The 20,520-nt window shown below is 47.3% G+C and overlaps 1 protein-coding gene across 1 annotated transcript in view; it reads right to left on the bottom strand.

The window, feature by feature from the left end:
• Nucleotides 1-17,457: 17,457 nt before the first annotated feature.
• Nucleotides 17,458-20,520, bottom strand: part of KIF26B (kinesin family member 26B) — a 482,699-nt gene continuing 479,636 nt past the window's right edge. Inside the window, exon 15 of the mRNA XM_036823698.1 lies at nucleotides 17,458-18,273. Within this exon, the coding sequence (XP_036679593.1) occupies nucleotides 18,125-18,273 (149 nt within the window). The 3' untranslated portion in view covers nucleotides 17,458-18,124. The remainder of the gene's footprint in view (nucleotides 18,274-20,520) is intronic.

The following is a 20,520-nucleotide window of genomic DNA, read 5'->3' as shown; positions in this document are numbered from 1 at the left end:
TTTTAAAGTCTATTTTGTCTGATATGAGAGTTGCTACTCCAGCTTTCTTTTGATTTTCATTTGCATGGAATATCTTTTTCCATCCCCTCCCTTTCAGTCTGTATGTGTCCCTAGGTCTGAAGTGGGTCTCTTGTAGACAGCATATATATGGGTCTTGTTTTTGTATCCATTCAGCCAGTCTATTTCTTTTGGTGGGAGCATTTAATCCATTTACATTTAAGGTAATTATTGATATGTATGTTCCTATTACCATTTTCTTAATTGTTTTGGGTTTGTTATTGTCGGTCTTTTCATTCTCTTGTGTTTTCTGCCTAGATAAGTTCCTTTAGCATTTGTTGTAAAGCTGGTTTGGTGGTGCTGAATTCTCTTAGCTTTTGCTTGTCTGTAAAGGTTTTAATTTCTCCATCAAATCTGAATGAGATCCTTGCTGGTTAGAGTAATCTTGGTTGTAGGTTTTTCTCCTTCATCACTTTAAATATGTCCTGCCACTCCCTTCTGGCTTGCAGAGTTTCTGATGAAAGATCAGCTGTTAACCTTATGGAGATTCCCTTGTGTGTTATTTGTTGTGTTTCCCTTGCTGCTTTTAATATTTTTTCTTTGTATTTAATTTTTGATAGTTTGATTAATAGGTGTCTTGGAGTGTTTCTCCTTGGATTTATCCTGTATGGGACTCTCTGCACTTTCTGGACTTGATTAACTATTTCCTTTCCCATATTAGGGAAGTTTTCAACCATAATCTCTTCAAATATTTTCTCAGTTGCTTTCTTTTTCTCTTCTTCTTCTGGGACCCCTATAATTAGAATGTTGTTGTGTTTAGTGTTGTCCCAGAGGTCTCTGAGACTGTCCTCAATTCTTTTCATTCTTTTTTCTTTATTCTGCTCTGCAGTAGTTATTTCCACCATTTTATCTTCCAGGTCACTTATCCATTCTTCTGCCTCAGTTATTCTGCTATTGATTCCTTCTAGAGAATTTTTAATTTCATTGATTGTGTTGTCCATACTGTTTGTTTGCTCTTTAGTTCTTCTAGGTCCTTGTTAAACGTTTCCTGTATTTTCTCCATTCTGTTTCCAAGATTTTGGATCATCTTTACTATCATTATTCTGAATTCTTTTTCAGGTAGACTGCCTATTTCCTCTTCGTTTGTTAGGTCTGGTGGTTTTTTGCCTTGCTCCTTCATCTGCTGTGTGTTTCTCTGTCTTCTCATTTTGCTTAACTTATTGTGTTTGGGGTCTCCTTTTCGCAGGCTGCAGGTTCATAGTTCCCGTTGTTTTTGGTGTCTGTCCCCAGTGGCTAAGGTTGGTTCAGTGGGTTGTGTAGGCTTCGTGGTGGAGGGGACTAGTGACTGTGTTCCGGTGGATGAGGCTGGATCTTGTCTTTCTGGTGGGCAGGTCCACGTTTGGTGGTGTGTTTTGGGGTGTCTGTGGCCTTATTATGATTTTAGGCAGCCTGTCTGCTAATGGAGGGGGTTGTGTTACTGTCTTGCTAGTTGTTTGGCACAGGTTGTCCAGCACTGTAGCTTGCTGGTCATTGAGTGGAGCTGGGTCTTGGTGTTGAGATGGAGATCTCTGGGAGATTTTCGCCGTTTGATATTACGTAGAGCTGGGAGGTCTCTTGTGGACCAGTGTCCTGAACTCGGCTCTCCCACCTCAGAGGCACAGCCCTGACGCCTGGCTGGAGCATCAAGACCCTGTCATCCCCATGGCTCAGAATAAAAGGGAGAAAAAAAAAGAAAGAAAGAAAGAAGAAGATAAAATAAAATAAAGTTATTAAAAGAAAAAAGAAAAAAAATTATTAAAAAAAAAAAAAACGGACAGAACCCTATGACAAATGGTAAAAGCAAAGCTACACAGAGAAAATCACACACAGAAGCATACACATACACACTCACAAAAAGAGAAAAAGGGAAAAATATATATATATCGTTGCTCCCAAAGTCAACCTCCTCAATTTGGGATGATGCGTTGCCTATTCAGGTATTCCACAGATGCAGGTACATCAAGTTGATTGTGGAGATTTAATCCGCTGTTCCTGAGGGTGCTGGGAGAGATTTCCCTTTCTTTTCTTTGTTCGAACAGCTCCTGGGTTTCAGCTTTGGATTTGGCCCCGCCTCTGCGTGTAGGTCGCCTGAGGGCATCTGTTCTTCTCTCAGACAGGACGGGATTAAAGTAGCAGCTGATGCGGGGGCTCTGGCTCACTCAGGCCGGGGGGGAGGGAGGGGTATGAAGTGCTGGGCGAGCAGCAGAGGCCAGCTAACATTGCACCAGCCTGAGGCGCACCGTGTGTTCTCCTGGGGAAGTTGTCCCTGGATCACGGGACGCTGGCAGTGGCGGGCTGCACAGGCTCCTGGGAGGGGAGGTGTGGACAGTGCCCTGTGCTCGCACACAGGCTTCTTGGTGGCTGCAGCAGCAGCCGTAGCGTCTCATGCCCGTCTCTGGGGTCCGCGCTGATAGCTGCGGCTCACTCCCGTCTCTGGAGCTCCTTTAAGCGGCGCTCTTAATCCCCTCTCCTCGCCCACCAGGAAACAAAGAGGCAAGAAAAAGTCTCTTGTCTCTTCGGCAGCTCCAGACCTTTCCCCGGACTCCCTCCCGGCTAGCCATGGCGCACTAACCCCTTCAGGCTGTGTTCACGCAGCCAACCCCAGTCCTCTCCCCTGCGATCCGACCTCCGAAGCCCAAGCCTCAGCTCCCAGCCCCCGCCCGCCCCGGTGGGTGAGCAGACAAGCCTCTCGGGCTGGTGAGTGCTGCTCGGCACCAATCCTCTGTGCGGGAATCTCTCCGCTTTGCCCTCCGCACCCCTGTTGCTGCGCTCTCCTCTGTGGCTCCGAAGCTTCCCCCCAACCACCCCCCATCTCTGCCAGTGAAGGGGTTTCCTAGTGTGTGGAAACCTTTCCTCCTTCACAGCTCCCTCCCACTGGTGCAGGTCCCATCCCTATTCTTTTGTCTCTGTTTTTTCTTTTTTCGTTTGCCCTACCCAGGTACGTGGGGAGTTTCTTGCCTTTTGGGAGGTCTGAGGTCTTCTGCCAGCGTTCAGTAGGTGTTCTGAAGGAGTTGTTCCACATGTAGATGTATTTCTGATGTATTTGTGGGGAGGAAGGTGATCTCCACGTCTTACTCTTCTGCCATCTTGAAGCTCCTCCCATTGGGATTTTTAAAAAACAATCTCAAAATTCCAGAAAAGTTGCAAGTACAGGACAAAAAGGGGTTTTTCCTAATTATCTGAGATAAGTTGTTGACACACTAGACAGTTCTTGAGAGTTTTCTATAAATGAGAATAAGATTCTGATGGAGCTAGAGAGGTTAGCATCTTAGAAAAACAAGGGACTGTTTGTTGAAAGCTCTTCCTGAGAATATGAAAGTGCAGGCATCGCCTGAGGGTATAGGATGTTTGTGAAAAAGACCAGGAGACTTCTTGTGTCCTATCTCTACCATAAGCTTTGTGACCTTGGGTAAATCACCTCTGCATCCAGTGACAACTGGACTAAATGAGTAACTTCTGAGTTCGCTTCCAACACAAGCATTTTGTGATTTTTATGTCTGAGGGGCATTTTTTTCCTACCATGAGGTTAAAGGGCAAAAATGATTCAGTCCTGTCCACCAGTGCCAAGTGCCCTTGCCCACTATTTGCCCCTGTGCTTGCCAGCCTGTGGCCTTTGACAGGGCTTCCAGCCTCATTTCCTCCAGCTGACCAGAAGCCTCCTACCCTGCAGCCAAGCCAAGCTCCCGGCAGTCTGTTCCCTCATGTCCCTGTGCTCATGCTACTTACTCTATGCCAAATGCCCTTTTGCCTTCCCCCCGATGCCCTTGGAAACTTTCTGTTCATTCTTCCTGATCTTTCCAAGTATTTCCTCCTCTGTGCTGCTTGAGCATCTATTCATTCCCCTCAAATCTTTTCACATCAACATAATTGCTTCTTTATATTTCTCATTCTCCCCACTAGACTCCAAATCTCTAGAGGAAAGGGCCTGGGTTTCTTCCTTTTCTGCAGCCTCAGCTACTGACACAGTGCTTGGCTTATAATAGGTCATCAGTGGATAAATATGCCTTAAGAACTGTGGGGCAGATACTGTGCTGGGCTGGGTGGAGAATGATCCTGCTCCTGGGGAGTTCTAGGCCAACAAGGGGAGAAAGATGATTAAATAGGCAATTGCCACGGAAGGGAAAGTGAGCAACACTGTGGCAGAGGTGAGCTAGAGCTGATAAGGAAGCTCACAGGAGGGCACCTTTCCGACTTGGAAAGCCTTCCATTAAGCTGGGTTGCCTCACACTTGGACTTCGCCAACAGTACCTTGCCAGGGGCAGGTGTGGAAGAAATGTGTGTTAGACTCTAAGCTCCATAAGGATTTGGACCACGACTACCTCATTCACTGATGTCTCTACAGCTTCCAGCATACGTGACACATTGTGGTAACCAATAAATATTTGTGCGATGAGTGCATGAATGAACTAACAACCAGGTCCTCCTTTCTGTTCTTTTCACATGCTTTTCCCACCTCGCCTCTCACTTTCTGACTTGTCCAAAGAGGCGAGCTAATACTTACCTCAAAGCGGGTGGTGCTGAAGATCAAAGGCACTAATAAATATGAAACCACTTAGTATAGTATAAAGTGCTCTATACACGAGTTACTACTTACCGCTTCTTCCCTTCCAAGGGACGTGTTGGGTGCAGCCGTGCTGGGCTGAACTGGTTGGGGTCCAGAAGCCCTCAGGACCTGTTATGTTCCTGTCGATGCAGGAAAAAAAAAAAAAAAAAAGACTCAAGCATTCTCAATTTACCATTCTTTAGAAATTTCCTACGTTTTAATAAGGACCTTAGAGGTTTCTTCCTTTGCAACTAGAAAAGACTAATTCAAGGGCAGTAATTAGGGTTCACGCAGTCACTGCTCCTGTGGACAGTCCTAATGAGGGTTTTTCTTTTTTCTTATTGAGCTCTCCCAAAGGGACCTCTTATTAGAGAAAAATGAGTTCCACAGTCACGGTGGGAGGCAGCCTGTATTAGGGTTCTCCATAGAAACGAAACCAGTAGGATGTGTGTACATACGGAAAAAGGATGCGGATTCACCCCGTGGGTCCTGCAGGAGTATGGAGGGGCTGAACCATGCTTAAATCATGAGTTGGGGCCGGTAGAGGAACGTCACTGGCCTGGAGCCTGAGATGGCTCAGGAGGCTGCAGAGAGATGCATCGTGGATCAAGCCCCTCGGCCTGTCTGTGCCTGAGTGACTCGAAACGTGCCATCAGGGACAAGGAGATACTTCCGTCCCAAGAACCCCTGAACGGAAAAGTCCCCAATCCTTTGCTGTGACTTAGGATCTCAGCTGCTGTGGGACACAGACATACTAAGTGGCCTCATGAGAGGTGTGAGAAGCCTGAGGGCTCAAGTCGCTCCCTTCTCCGGGCTGGTGCAGTGCCCGTTGTCTAAGGCGCTTACTCGGCCATTTTACAGCACAGCCTCCCCTGCCTATTAAAAAGCACGTCATGCTGAGTGAAACAGACAAGGACCGGGATGGATGAAAATATTCCCCGGGAATGGGGGGGACGGGAGGGGGGGCGCGAGAGGGCGGGTAAAGTCAGTTCAGCTTTTCAGGTGCCCAAAAAGGAAACTCCGGGAGCAGGAGCTCGTGGGCTGAGAGAGACTGTGGAGAAGGTAAAACCGGGGTCTCCTCTCAGCCTTGGAACCTTTCTTACCTCCAGCCTCCTCTCTACTTCTTAGAGATCCAGGCCCCTCAACCTGTCTGCCACTCCCTCAAGGCAGGCCTAGCTTCTAAAGCTAAGACTTTTCCTTTCTCCTCCACAGTTAAAACTTTCCAGAAAGGTCAGCAACCCGAGGATGGTGTCGTCTGATTAGCCAGCACTGAAGTTGCTCAGGCCGAGGGCAGCGGGACCGCCCGGGCGGGTGTGGGTTGCCGGGTAACGTGGGGTGCGCTGAGGCTGACGCTAGAGCGCGGGGCTTGCGGCAGCGCGGTCCCCGCCCCCAAGAGCTCCGTGCCTTGGTGGACACGGAAGACGGCCGATCCCTGGCGCGTGCGCCGAGGCGAGCATCGCCCCCACACCGTCCTCCTCGCCTTGCGTCGGAGCCCACGGCTGGACTGGGACGCCCCGCCCTCCGCCAGGCTGAGCCGGGACCCGGGCGCTACGTGCCCGTCACTTCTGCAAGCCGTCGGATTCTTCGGCGGCCGCACAGGCCTTGAGGGTGGGGTTGCCTCTCCTCTGACAGGCATGTGCGAGTACAGTGCGGTCTCAGGGCACTGGTATTCGACAGACTCCATCACCACCCGCATCCGGGTCAGCCGTGGCGCGGCGACCGCGGGAGAGTCGAGAGCGCAGACCCGGCAGCTACCCCCACACCCTGCCCCGCCGGGCCCTGTCCTTTCCGCTTGGGAGAGCGGGCGCGTGCGCAGAGTGGCCCGGCCGCCCCGGCGCAGCGCCTGCGCACTGTGCTGTTCCCGGGCTGCTCCCGTACTTTAAAGCGTTCGGTGTGAACAGCGGTGCCTGGGAGTTTCAGTGAACACCTCCGGGGTAGTTAGTCCGCTTCTGCAGCGAAGTCTGGAGGCACCATCCAGCAGGGCTAGTCAGCACGTGAAGGACTCTGATCCGCACCAAAGAAGCCCCCGTAATAAGCACTTTAAATCTCATTATCTGAATCGAACCAGGAGGCTCGTGAATTAATAACTAAGGCATTTTGAAATTATTTCTCTCAGTAAAATAAGAGAGATTGAAGACATGTGGTCGACTTGAAAAACATAAGCTGGACCATCATGGCCTGACGTGGGTATCTGCATCCAGCAAGCCAGGCCTGTCCGTTTGGCGCGAGGCCCTGGATCTGGGCCTCCACTTGGTCCTGTGTGCCCTCCACTCAGGGAAGGGCTGGCGGCTCTTGGAGCCGGCTGCCTACCCCGCTCGATCGGGGTCTCCTCCGAGTGCCCGAGGACAGAGAGCAGGCGCGGCCACGGGAAGAAAGTTACACGTGTAACAGAATCCCACCACCTGGGCCTTCATCAATCATCCCACCTGGGAGCAGAGTTTAGGGAGTGGGGGACAGCCAGCCCGTCTGCGTCTAACAGATGGAGGCCACTGACATTTATAAACGAATGGACAAGTGCTGAATGAAGCCAATGGGAGAAGTGAAGGCTGTCGGAAGGGTCTTTGTTCTAATTATTAGAACAAATGCCTAGCACTCTACTACCTTACATCTGGTGAGCACTTAGCAGATTCTGACATCCTCCCGCATAGTGTCTCCTTTCATCCTCAGAGCAAGCCCGAAGGACCCAGGCCACACAGATGAGGCTTCCCTTCTACACAGACAAGGAATCTGAGCCCAGAGATGTTCTGTGACTCCCTCAAAGTTGACTGAGGGACGCAGTTCTCAAACCAGCACCCAGGCTTCATGACTTCTTGGCTAAGAGTGAAGACATATGTCGGAATTCTCAGGGAAGTGTTCCCAAAACATGTATATTTATAATGTATATAAAAGTTCCTTTCTGAGAGTGATGACCCAAACCCTCTGTATCCTAATACTTATTTTGTGCCCAGCACTGTGGTTGACACCTGGGGCCATAGAAAAATCTTCTACTCTTGGAAGAGTTGCAGAACCTGCCGCCCAAAACATGCCAGCTCAGCATGAGGATTATTTTGAGCTAAAGTTGCTTGAAAAACAGCAGATGCAAGAAGGATGTTCTGATCTCCCCCTTTCTTCCTGAAAACAGGAGATATAACTCCCATATGAAAAATGCCCTCCCAATACCAGGAGAAAAGAAACGTTCTTATCATCAGGGATAGGGAGTCAAGGCTGAGAGAAATCTGTACAAACAGACTTGTTAAAATAACTCATCTTCCTTTAGCCTCCTGACATATTTTAGTTCCGTTTCCACAGCTGCCTCTCTTTCTTCAGCAGAGCTTAAAAGCATTTAGGTTTTGCCACTTCTTTGGGTCTTCATTTTTTTATGAAGGCTCCCGTGGCACTTAAAGCTTATATTAAATAAATGTGTTTACTTTTCTCCTGTTAATCTGTCTTATGTCAATTTAATTCTAAGGCCCAGCAGTAGACCCTAAGAGAGTCGAGGTAAAGTTTTGCCTCTGCTACACATCCAGAGCTTAATATTTAGGGACAGATACACCTGTCCTACATTAGATGCAAAGGAATATAGTAAGAACTTGGTGCATTTTACAGCAAGAGTGCGTCCCACTTTGGAACTCCTTGATATATATTTGTGGAATGAACAAATAAGTGAATCAATGAAATAGGAGTTTAGAGAGGAAGAGATGACTGTAAATGGGGCCATCAGGGGAGGCCTCGAAGTACTGTTCTGGGTGGATGATTAAAAATGGCCACTCTCCATGTGTATAAAACGACTTGTAATGTTTTATTCCTCTTGTTACAGCTATTTCACTTCTAGGAATTTATCTTAAGGGACTTGCCAGAGAGGCAAAAAAGAGTTATATGTTCAAAATGTTTATTATAGTGTAACTTATCATAGCAAAAAAGTGGAAACAATGTTAAGGTCAAATAGCAGGGAACTGTAGTACTAAAATGATGGTCAATCTACCTAATGGAATGTTCTGCAGCCATTAAAATCAGTTGTAAGAGCACATGTTTTTGACTGGGGAAATATATGTGTATGGTAGAATTATTAAGGGGGAAGAAAGCAGATTCCAAAAAAGGGTTAAGTCTGTGATTATCCAAAAGTTGTAAAGGTGTTTGTGTGTGTCTATTATGACAGTGGTTCTCTGGAGTGAGATTAAAGGTAATTTTAATTTTCAACTTCCAGCTTTTCAAAAGCCCAGTTTAAAAAAAAAAAAAGGCCTTTTTCTTGCTGGCTTTTTAGGGAACTTGGGGTTTGTGGAGCTCTGTGGTCTGGTGGAAAGCCTTTATTTTGAGTTTTTCTTCTGAGCACAGGCAAAATGGTTTAATGTACACGTCTGGACCTGGGACCGCTACGGAGGGAAGGGGCCCAAAGGACGGGCAGAACAAGGGCAATTTAACAATTACAAATGAAAAATAAACAGATGACACACTGTTTACCCAGCACACAGGAGGTACCCAGAGCAACTTCCTTGGGTGCCTCCAGGTCACTTCCCCTGATGGAGAGGTCAGGTGGCTTGGGGGGACAGTCTACCCCTCACTCCTAAACCCCTCGGCCTCCTGGATTCTTCTCAAACTCTTGGCAAATGCAGGGAGAAGGCTTACGAGCAAGGGCTGGAGGACCCAGCTGAGTGGCACTAGGGACGGCCAGGCCCAGCAGACAGGTGGGGGGCTCCATGGGGAGTGAATTTCCATCGCAGAAAAAAAGTGACTTGCAGGGTGACCTATTCTTATTCTCTCTCCCTCCTTCCCTTCTCCTTGCCCTCCCAACCTTGGACCCAAGAAGACTTCTGGAGGTGAGGCCTGGCCCAAGGCCCCAAATAGAGGAAAAGGGGCATGTGGTGTGGTCGGAGGTTGGCAAAAGAAGCTTGCACCCTACTTTGAGGAGAGCTGTGTTTGCCTCTTTGTACTAGGGCTTCGGTTTGCCAGCTGGTGTTGTCAACTTACTGAGTTCTCGGAGGCCGGTGTCTGTTTTGTTCATCAGCCCCAGCAGTGTGTGAGACAAAGCAAGTGCTCGCTAAAGATTTGTTCCGTGATGACTTTGTAAATGGTGAGTAGGCATCCGTGTGCTTGAACACCACTCTTCCATCTCTAGGAGGCCTGAAGGCCAAGGCTGCTCAGTGATAGAGAAGTCAAGTCTGTGTGTATGGCAAAGCAAGGGCACGGGTTTGCCTGGTGTGGGCCTGGTGTCCATTGTGAATCAGGGACTTAATCCCAAACGGGGCATTTGCAATGCAGACCTTTGGTTCTTTTGTTAAAGAAGTCTGACATTTCTGCAGACTCCTGCCCAGGTTTTTTCTGTTTCCTCTTCTTCTTCCAAAGATGATCCTTTCATTCATTCATTCATTCATTCACGCATTCAACTAGTATTGTTTGAGTACCATGTTCCAGACTCTGTTCTAGACGCTGGGGATATAGAAGAACAAGAGACACCCATGGGTGCTGGGGCGCATTGGCTGCTGCCAGGCCAATGTGTTTACACTCAAGTGCTCTGTATGTTTATAAAGGTTTTCTGGAAACAAAGCCTTCAACTAGAAGAGAGTGCAGAAGCGTCAGACAATGCAACAGGCCCTAAGTGAGACAGGACGGCATTTTCTCCACACAGATGCAGGGATGGCCCAATCTGCTGCTGCTGCTGGAAGGTGGTGTCACCTTGCTTTGGTTTTTACGTCCTTCCAGCCCCCATGTCTGGAGGGGTGTGCCACAGTGCCGTGGTAGACAGAGTGTTTATGTCTTCCCTGAGACCAGAAGACAGGATGGAAAGGATGAAAAGCATAACAGCTATGTTAATAACAATTTGGAGATTTTAATGGTTTAGGAGACAAATGCAATAAGGTCATATATTTGGTAGTCCTCCCCTGAGGGAGGGGGAAGAGCAAGGGGTTAGAAGCAGTTCTAGGTGCTGCCTTTATGGTCTCTCCTCTCCCAGGGGATGGTCAGAGTTAGGTGGCCACTCCACCAGCTGTTCTGTTGAAGGCATTATGTCTAGAAAACCCTATGGCTCCTGGCTTCTTAAGAACTCACGGCTTCTGCTACAGTGGCCCAAAGGGAGCCCAGGAGGGTCTGGTCTAGCATTTGGGGACAAAAGAAAGGGGTAGCTGGAGCTGTGCGTGTCCAGGCCAGATCAGCAAAGTAGGAGATACGGATTCAGAGCAGGGCAGTGCCAGGAATAAAGAGTATGATTTGCTAGGAGTGGCTGCTGCATTCTCTCTCGGACTGTGGAGCACTCGTTGATTGGACGGACGAGGTACCAGCGTCTCGGGAAGTGCCTCATGCTGCCCAAGGGAGTATCTTCAGGGGAGGGAAAGAGACTGTCCTTGAGGGTGGGGAACCCTAGGCCTTCTTCCAGTTTCTGACCTGTTTCTGCTTTCTTACCTGAGTGTATCCAGTTACAGGTGAGACAAGTACAGTTGTAACAAGGGGCTGTGTGTCCAGGCCCAAGCAATCCACAGTGACCGTGAAGGCCTTTATTCTGTGCCAGCCCCAGAGGCACTGGACTGAGGGAAAGTCACCAGTCCAACAAAGCCATCACCAGATCAACACCTAGCTTCTTGACACGTTTCATGTGTGATCACCAGCCCCGTGACTCTCAGGGACACAGGACAATGCCAGGGCTCTGGGACTGAGCCCAACATCCACCCACCCCCGCCCGAGCTTCTGAACTTGTTGGAGGCCAGCCCCACAGTGGGAAGAGACAGGTCTCATCCTAGGAAGGCCCTGGGGCCTGGGAGCAAGTTCTCAGCCAAGGTGTTGCTCTAGTGAGAGGGATCCGCCCGGGCCTTGAATTGTTTCCCCCTCTGTTCAGAAGGATGAACTGGATAGAGGAATTCATGACTCTGAGTAGGAGAAAAGTGAACATTTAATGCCACCATAGTTTGATTCTTTTTAAACACCAGATTCTTTTTCGACAACGTTTTTCACCTCATATGCCACAAAAAGTCAGAGATCGTAGCCAGCAAACAATGTCTTCACACTGGAAATGGCACACAGCTTAATGAAGTCATGTCACCAGGTTTTGAGAACTATAACTTTCTTTTCCAGACTGTTCTCCAGGTAGCCTGCTCACATTTATCATGATCAAGCCAACAGCTAACTTATATCGCTATGCGAAGGCCCATACACAAAACCAGCCTGTTTGCAAATAGGCTGTTGGGACCTACCCAAGTACAGAATAGTTGAATTTCTGACTTTAACAAATGAATTTTATTAAAAGTTTTTAACAGCAAACACTTGTAAGCTATGAACTGAATTTTTAAAATGGCACCAATCTTTTATCCAAATAGTGAATTTAAAACAATGACATTAAATACCACCATTGAATTTAAAGGAAGAGTTTATGAACTTGTTTATGAATTTGCTGTTTCTGACACAGTGAATGCACTTGGGCAGGTCTTGTCTCCAGTTTTCAAATTGGCCCATTTCTACAGATTAGCATATTTATATACACATACATACATGACTAGAGCTGAAGGAACCACAAAGATCATTTAGCACACTGTCCTAATTTTACAGATTAGAAAACTGTGTTCCAGAAACGTTGGGTAATATATCCAAGGCCATAGGACTATTGTCAAAACTGGAGTTAGAACGCAGGTTTTCTGTCCTATGTTCTTCCACCATGTCACATACCTTCTGTACACATGCATCCGTATACACCCCCATGCACACACACGTCAGTACATCGGTGTGGTGTGTGTCCACATATCCACACAGACCTGGTGCAACAGCACGTCATGGGAAGAGTCCGAGATGCCGGACTCAGATCCCAGTTCTGCTATAAAACTACTCTGTGAACTTGGGCCAATCATTGGCTATTGACTTCAGTTTCTTCATCTAAAATGATTATCCCCAGCTCCTGAACAGAGCTTTCATTTCTTCAAAGCACTTACCAACAACTATACCATTTTCTCTTTACACTCTCCCAGAAGGGCAGCTATTATGACCCCCAACCTTCCATCGGGGACCCCGAGGCCCACAAAGCGAAGCGACTTGCCCAAGGTTGCATAGCGAGTGAGGAAAGCAGGCCTGGAGCCTGGTTTCCTTACTCTGAGCTCAAGGCTTTTTCTCCTAGGTTTAGCTGCCTCTCAAATGAGACTACTGACCCCAGCCCCTCCTGGCCTCTCAGGGATCCAGTGAGGGGACAAGATGCTTTAAGTATTATGGGTTGTAAGACTCACTAAAGTGCTTTGGTTTGTCCAGAAAAAACATGTACTATATATATCCAAGGTAAGGAACTTCAGTTTCCTTTTCCAAACCCCTTCAGTAACAGCAGGGGTGGGAGGTGGGACGTCTTAGGGAAATGTAGGAACCTAATACTGTCTGCACTTTTCAGAAATTTAGTGTTGAACCAGCAGGAGGAGGCTGGATCCTCTTTCACTCAGGCCTGTGGAGGCTGACTTCCAAGACCGTTATCATCAAATTCAAAAGGAAATGATCTTTTCCTTTTCAGCTACTTACTTCAGAAACAAATTAGATTTTGAACTAAGCCCTGTACTTTGAGGATTGGATCCTAATCCCTATTCTCCTGTTTTATTTCTCTTTCCTCCCCGCTGCTTGTGTCTCTGTTAACAGAGCTTGCTACAGTGAGGAGAAAAAACAGCCATAGGCAGATCCACCAAACTTACACTTTGATGCATAGCACTTGGATAGCATTTCCAACCATGGTGTATAAATAAATTATAAAACACGAGGCGCCACAAAACAACATCCTGAGTTTACAAATAAATTATAACTTCTTCATAAACTGAATATGACAATGTGGGGTGTTGGTTAGCAGTATGGGGAATGAAACAGTGAGCCTCTTTAGGATCGAAGGTAATTTCTACATCTACATAAAATAGATGTGTGAGTGCCAGGATTTCAGCACTCGCCCTACACACATGGGCGCTGGGAACTGCATCTAGAGAATATTGATTATATGCACTAAAGGCTTGATGCCACCTCAAGCACCTCAAGTATGTCCGATATTATGACATCATCTCTGGTTTCCGAGCAGGGCCACCCCAAAGCAGAAGGCATTGTTTGGGGATGGATAAGCAGCTTCTAAAACTTTGCAAACACTTTTTCTGAGAAGATGAGCTTCTCCTGGATTGGAATTATGCTGTTATCTGGAAATGATAAGCAGCTTGGAATAGATATGTATTTTGTCGGGAAGATTGCTAAGGGACACAATTTGTGAGTTTTTACCCACAAGTGTTGACAGATCTTTGCTGGAGGAGGAGAAAGAGAGATTATAACCCAAAGGAACACTATATTCTATTACCTGTCCTCCCACTACTGCCCCCCTGAAAAACAAATTTTTTTAGAACATTTGCTGGCATTTGTCAATGAAACTGAGTGTCAGTTTTGCTTCACTGGGCATAGAGAAAAGTGGGCTGCACGGGCCTTTCTTGAGCAGTCAAGTTTCAGCGTGACAGTGTTGAAGAGCGTGTCCTATGGGGGAAGATGGGCTGTACTGCCTGTGTGGTGGCAGGCAGGCCCCAGGGCCAGCGCCAATGGATGATTTATTCAGCATCAGTTTGTCAAGAACAGGGCTTTCAACGTGTTTCTTACTTGCATGGTTTCAGGGTTTAAAATACACTGCCTTTAAAAGTGAGGAAATCTTTAAATATGTGCTCAAGGAGTGGGGCTAATCTTCCAGCAGGAAAAGAACACTGAATAAATTCATGAATTTTTCTGGTTTCAATTTTGAAATTAACTCATCTTTAGTAATTTCTGTTACAGCCCAAACCCTTCTTGGAATAGGGATTTAAAAACGTTCACCACATCATTATTTATGGTGGGAGCCTTGATTACAGATCAGCAGTAGCCAATGACACAGGCAACTGTGTGTAGAGCCAGGCTAACAAATGCTTGGGCTCTTGCAAGCCCTGCCTCTAACCCAAGAAACCCAGATCAGACAGCTGCTTTTGAATAGTAACACCTAAAAGGCTGATGGATTAACCAAAATTCATGATCAGCATCAGAATCTGAAGCCCAAAAAAGGGCTCTTGCTCAACATGAACAGAAATCCGAGAACCGGCACAAGATATATATGTGTGTGTGTCAGACTTTTTGAACCACTGCCCTGGATGGGTTTTGTGGCTATGATGAAGTCACTACCACCTTCCAGGAACACAGACTCCAAGCTTAAGACTAATTTATGACAAATGGCGAGATTCCTGCCTGCCGAATTCCCCACTCTGGGCTGCGTGGCATTTTATCCCAGCTCTCTCCTCTCCCCAGCATGGGGTCCCTTGTATGAGCCCCACCTGAGTCAACACAGGACCAACCTCTGCATTTGCATCTCAAGCTCCCCACCTTCAGAATAGCAACTGCAGATAAAACAACAGACAGGATGTTTCGATTTCAGATCTGAAAGAGATGAAAGTTAGTGACAGCTTTCCCATGATGTAGAGGGGAATTCAAGGACAAGATCAAAAGTTGCAGCTCTCAGGTGGGGCTTGAAAGCCCAGGATAAAGCAAACTCTCACTCTGTGGCAACATGAAACACCATCATGAAATGCAATATGGATTCACTCCCCAGAAACAACATCACTATTCCCCTTTTAGGCTCTGAGTTTTGCTTCCACCTTACACTAAACTATTTGGAGAGGGGAACAGATTTCAGACAAAGAATTAAGGCTTCCACGTATAAATGTTAATTTCAAATAAATATTTTTCTGGTCCTTTCATTTGTGGATAATAAAATGGAATAATGGGTTCTTTGACATTCCCTTTGCCTTCTTAGGTTATCTGTCACCAAAACCACAAGGAGACCTGGACCTACTTCACACCTGGCCATTGAATGAGGTGTTCTTCAGTTATTAGAACTGCTACAGAACAGCTGACCAGCTGTACAATCAACTTATAGGTAGAACCAGGAATAAGCACATTATAGCATAAAAATCATGATTTCTTCACATGGTTTACAAATACTTGGTGTGTTAAGATGTTTGTAGCTTACTTACGTTAGAAAAGAAAAGAAAGGAAAAGAAAAAAAAGGAAAAAAGCCAGTGGACAACCTCCATGCCAAGTTGTTCTCCTACACCACGGCCAAAAGCATCCTGTGAGAGGCTCCATGGTGTGGCATCTTGCGAGGCCAATCTGACTTGGCAAGAGAGCTCCTGGTCTCATTCAGCCCTTGGGCTATCTATCTCATAAAGTTGCTACAAACATATAAAGCAGGTTTAGGCAGGAGGCAAGCAGAAGGCCACTCCCCTAGCAAAGTTTCCACTGATCAAGATTTTAATTTCTGTAGATGTTTCCACTTAGTCTCACTCCAGGAAAGGCACGAAGGCCCCAGTGCTGGCCTGCTAAGGAAGTCAGCACAGTGAGGTAACCTGTGGGAAAGACATGGCCAGGGCAAAAGCTAAGGACACTGATTACTAATCAAGTGCGTTTGTTTCCAGCAAAGACTAGGATACTCACCTGTGACAATCCCTCAATTAAAGGCTTTTCATGAAGTGGTGTGTATCAAACCAGCAACCAAAGAGGTGCCGAATGGAAAACCCAAACAAACTCAACAGATTGGCATCCTCTGGGGTCCAGAAGCTTCCATTATGCTGCTGTTGAACAAGGCCATTAACACAAGTGCTGAGACCAGAGGTGCACCCAGAGCCGTGGGGCTGCCCTGCAGAATGAGGTTAGGGTGTGGGAGCCCTGCCTTCCAAGGGGACAGACACACTTGTTAAACTAGAGGGGGAAATGATCCGCTCTGGAGTAACTTTTCACCATATTGTAGCCCGTTGCAGCTGTCAGATGGGAGTGCAGCTTCTACGTGCACCTCTGCATAGGAGCGTGCTCTAACCAAACACAGAGCCAGACTTGTCATCCATGGAGCTGCCTTCCAGTCTAGGGGGCTGACTTCCCAAACAAAGCTAATGGGGCCGTCTGTGCCCTGTTCTGACCAGTAAAGGACTGGTACTGTGAAGCTCACAAGACTACGGTTCCCACTTACTGAATTCAGCTGAGCTATGCTGGGCTACACGTGTCCTGAAGAGCACTGTCAAAGAAATGCAAAGGTTCCTTTTCCTTGGGGAGCAGTTGGGGCTGAGGAGTTGGTTAGCCAGGACTGCCTTGCCTGGAAATAGGCTCATGAAGATATGCTGCATTTGAGGGCATAAAGAACAGGGAAAACCCTGGGCACCTCTACCAGTGGGCATCTCAATTTGAGAATGAGGTCCGAAGTCAAGCCCTGTACATCCATATGCATGAAACTCTGTGCCCTGCCTCGCTACAGGTGTGTGATGTATGACAGGAAAACTTTCTCTGCCTTCAGGTGTCAAGGTTGAGTGGCCAAGCCTAGTTGTTTATTGGGATGGAGGCTTTGGTTCACACGAGGACTGGGACTTCTTGCATTTAAGCAGCACCCTGGGCAACAGAAAAGCTGTGCAACCTCACATCCATCCTTGTTCTGGACCAATACTGTTGGCGTCTCTGAGCATCTACAAGCCCAAGAAGGTCTCCAAACTGGGAAAAATCCTCTGCTCTAATAAATTTGCAAAACTAGGGAGCAAAAAAATATGGCTCTGCTGAATTGGTTCAAGGTTTCAATCCAGAGTCTTTGGAATAAAAATGAATATGAAAAATGTTATGAGGGCCATGAAAACCCTGGATTCATGGGTAAAGGAACTAGTATATGCGTTCAGGATTTGGAGGGGAAACTACTTGGAACAAACATCCCACCCAAAGGGTAAGTAGGGCCCAGGTCATAGAGGCTCCTTTTCCCCTAGAGACGCAGCCCTTTCTCCTCTCTTTTCTCTCAAGCTCACGTGCACCTGCTCCATGATCGACCTCCGAGTCTGTCCGCTGACCCTGCCACTCGTAGGAGCTGGCATTGAGCATCACCCGCTGTTCCAACCTTCTTTGGAAGGAAGTCTCTATCTTCTGTTTGAGTGGCCTTCCCAGCAGAACCATAGCAGACAGTTAACATTTATTCATATGCAATACCGATTAGGAAATAGCTCTACAAACACAACTTACTTAGAAACAGCAAGTCAGAAATAGGATAAAACACCAAGAGAAAACGGGCTGTAAATACATTGCAAAAATGTGTTTGATTTTCTTTTTTGTTCGTTTTGTTGTTTTCATCTTGACTAGCACCATCTGTACACAAGAAAGTATGAACATAAATGTTTGGATAATAACAAAGATTTGCAAGGCACTTCATCAGTCATTCGGAGTAACTTGTTTTGTTTCAGCTTTCCACAGCAATCCCACGTCCACCCTCGCCTTTTCTCACAAACCAGGAGAAGAGTGAGGTCTCTTTTGCCAGCAGTTCTTATGTACAAACAAGTTCTTTAAAGTTCCTCAAAGTGCTTTTTCAGTCTCACGGGGGCTTCCACGTCCCTTGGGTTTCCCATCATTTTCTCCTCTCCTGCGTGTTTGGTGTTTGCACCTTTCCTACAGAAAACAAAAGAAAAATCGCCTTCCGCTCCACGCTCACTCCAGACTTGCCACCGACCTTCGTCCTCCTTCCGTGGTCACTGAGCACGGCCAGCACCGAGGGCCCGCCGAGCGCGGCTGCCTGCGGATCGGGAGCGAGGGCCGGCCGGGCGGCGGCTCCCGTCAGCGGCGCCGGGAGGTGATGTCGAAGCAGGTGATCATCATGAGGTGCGCCTTGCAGAAGTTGACGCGGCTCTCCAGGCGCTCCGTCACGCACTCCAGCGCTTCCAAGTACTCCAGGGAATCCAGCTCCAGAACCTGCTCCAAGTCAACTGCAAAGAAGGAGAAGCCCGATGGAGACGCGCGGCCAGCGGGGAAGGGTGATCGGACGGCTCAGCCGTGCCGGCCCGCGGCTGCTGCACCTGCACCTGTACCTGTACCTGCGCCTGCGCCTGTACCTGCACCTGCACCTGCACCTGCACCTGTACCTGTACCTGCGCCTGTACCTGCACCTGCACCTGTACCTGCACTTGAACCTGTGCCTGTACCTGCACCTGTACCTGCACCTGCACCTGCGCCTATACCTGCACCTGCACCTGCACCTGTACCTGCACCTGCGCCTGCACCGGAAGGTCTTAGGCAGTGCTGGCGACCCTCCTGCCCAACCCTCTGCTGCTCTCAGGTCGAGAACAGAACACTTTACTACTTGTACTACTTTACTACTTCGTTCCAACGCTAACGTTAGACCCCTGGCATTTTATTGCGACTCTACTGAGGGACAAAGTGACATCAAGCTCTCCCCACCTCCACCATCTCCATGACAGGATTTGGGACTCTACCAGCACCATTTTCTTTATTAACTAGAAAATAAATAAAGCTTCAAGCTGAGGTGTGGAGAAGCCCTTCCTTTTTGGGGACTCACCTGAACGATGTTTATACCTCTGCCTGCTGATGTAAGTGTGTTGCTCTCTGGTTAGTCCTTCACACAGCTGTGTGCAGCTGCCTCTCTAAGCAGTGACACTGCCTCTTGGCACTTCCTAGTACAGTTTCATATACTCACTGGTCCTTTGGGAACTAGGGTGATGATGGAATCTATGTTAATAATTACGATTCTTAGACTCATAGACATAAAGAACGGACTTGTGGTTGCCAAGGGGGTGGGGGGGTAGGGAGGGATGGACTGGGAATTTGGGATTAGCAGATGCAAACTAGTATATATAGGATGAATAAACAACAAGGTCCTACTGTATAGCACAGGGAACTACATTCAGTATCCTGTGAGAAACCATAATGGAAAAAATATAAAAAAGAATATAGATGTATGTGTGTGTGTCACTGAATCACCTTGCTGTACAGCAGCAATTAACACATTGTAAATCAACTATACTTTAATTAAAAATAATAATAATTATGATTCTGTCCTCAGAAGCTGAGATTTAGGACCCAGATGCTGTCCCTAATATTCAGGCCCGCACAGAGTTAAAAGTCTGTTTCCTTCAGTTCCTCAAGGGCAATTATCTGAGGCCACCCTCTCCTGGCCCCCGGCCACTACCTGGTCCAGTGGTGACTGGGCAGGGCGGTAGGCTGCTACAGAGGGCCCAGCATGGAGAGGACAGGGCAGTGGGGGTGGCCCTGGAATCCAAGGCAGGAGACCTGCACTTGACTCCCAGGTCGGCCATGCCTAATCTTTGCTGGCAAAGGGTCCTTAAAAGTAACAGGAGAGTCATAATCCCTAGTCTGCCTACTTTCCTAACTAGAGTTGCCATGAAGAGTAGAACCAAAAAGAGACGATGAATGTGGATGTGGTCTGAGAACTGTAATAAGCTACAGGAACATCAAGGGTTGAAATCAAGGCTGACTTCTTTCATAGGAGACTTAACTGAGCTCAGAGAAGTGAGACGTCCTGTGCAGGGTTACGCAGTTAGTAAGGACCGGGGCTGGGAATGAGGCTGGGGCTCCTGAATACCAGTCTAATATTTAAAAACCAAACAAAACCCCTCACCATACCATAACCACATCAGCTATATTATTGGATCACCTTGGAAATTTAAAAAAATGGATTCCAGAACATTTCTTTCTAGCCAACACCCAGCCTATTACCCACACCCAGGGAATAGTCAGAATACAGTCTCATTGATTTTTGGGGGGGTCATTCTTGGTTTCACTTCATCTTGAAGAAACAATCTGTGTTTCTCCTTTCACGTAGCCTTCTGTTCATTACCTTTCTCAGCATCAAAAAAATCCCTGATTCCTGACATGAACAAAGGCAAGAAGGAAGGGATCGTTTCCTGGAAGCATCTACATATGTACCGACGTTTAAGCTGCTCCCATCCTGGGAAAAATGTGACTTTGTAAGACGAAGACAATTATCAAGCTTGCCTTAGGCATAAATAGCTCTCAAAAAATGTTAATGAAAACAGCAAAAAGGAAGAGGAACTGCTGAATGGGCACCCCTGGGATCTCGAAGTGCCTGAGGATTCACGGAAGAAGGAAAAGGGTGTGCACACGTGGGAGAAACATAGCATTAGGCTCCATGTTTATGCCGCGGCCAGACTTCAGCTAGTGTCCTTGTTCGTGTC

The sequence above is a fragment of the Balaenoptera musculus genome, chromosome 1 (genome assembly GCF_009873245.2).
Source record: "Balaenoptera musculus isolate JJ_BM4_2016_0621 chromosome 1, mBalMus1.pri.v3, whole genome shotgun sequence".
In the NCBI taxonomy this organism is placed as follows: Eukaryota; Metazoa; Chordata; class Mammalia; order Artiodactyla; family Balaenopteridae; genus Balaenoptera; species Balaenoptera musculus.
Note: the sequence above shows the minus strand (reverse complement) of the source record. Positions and strands in the feature narration are given on the sequence as shown.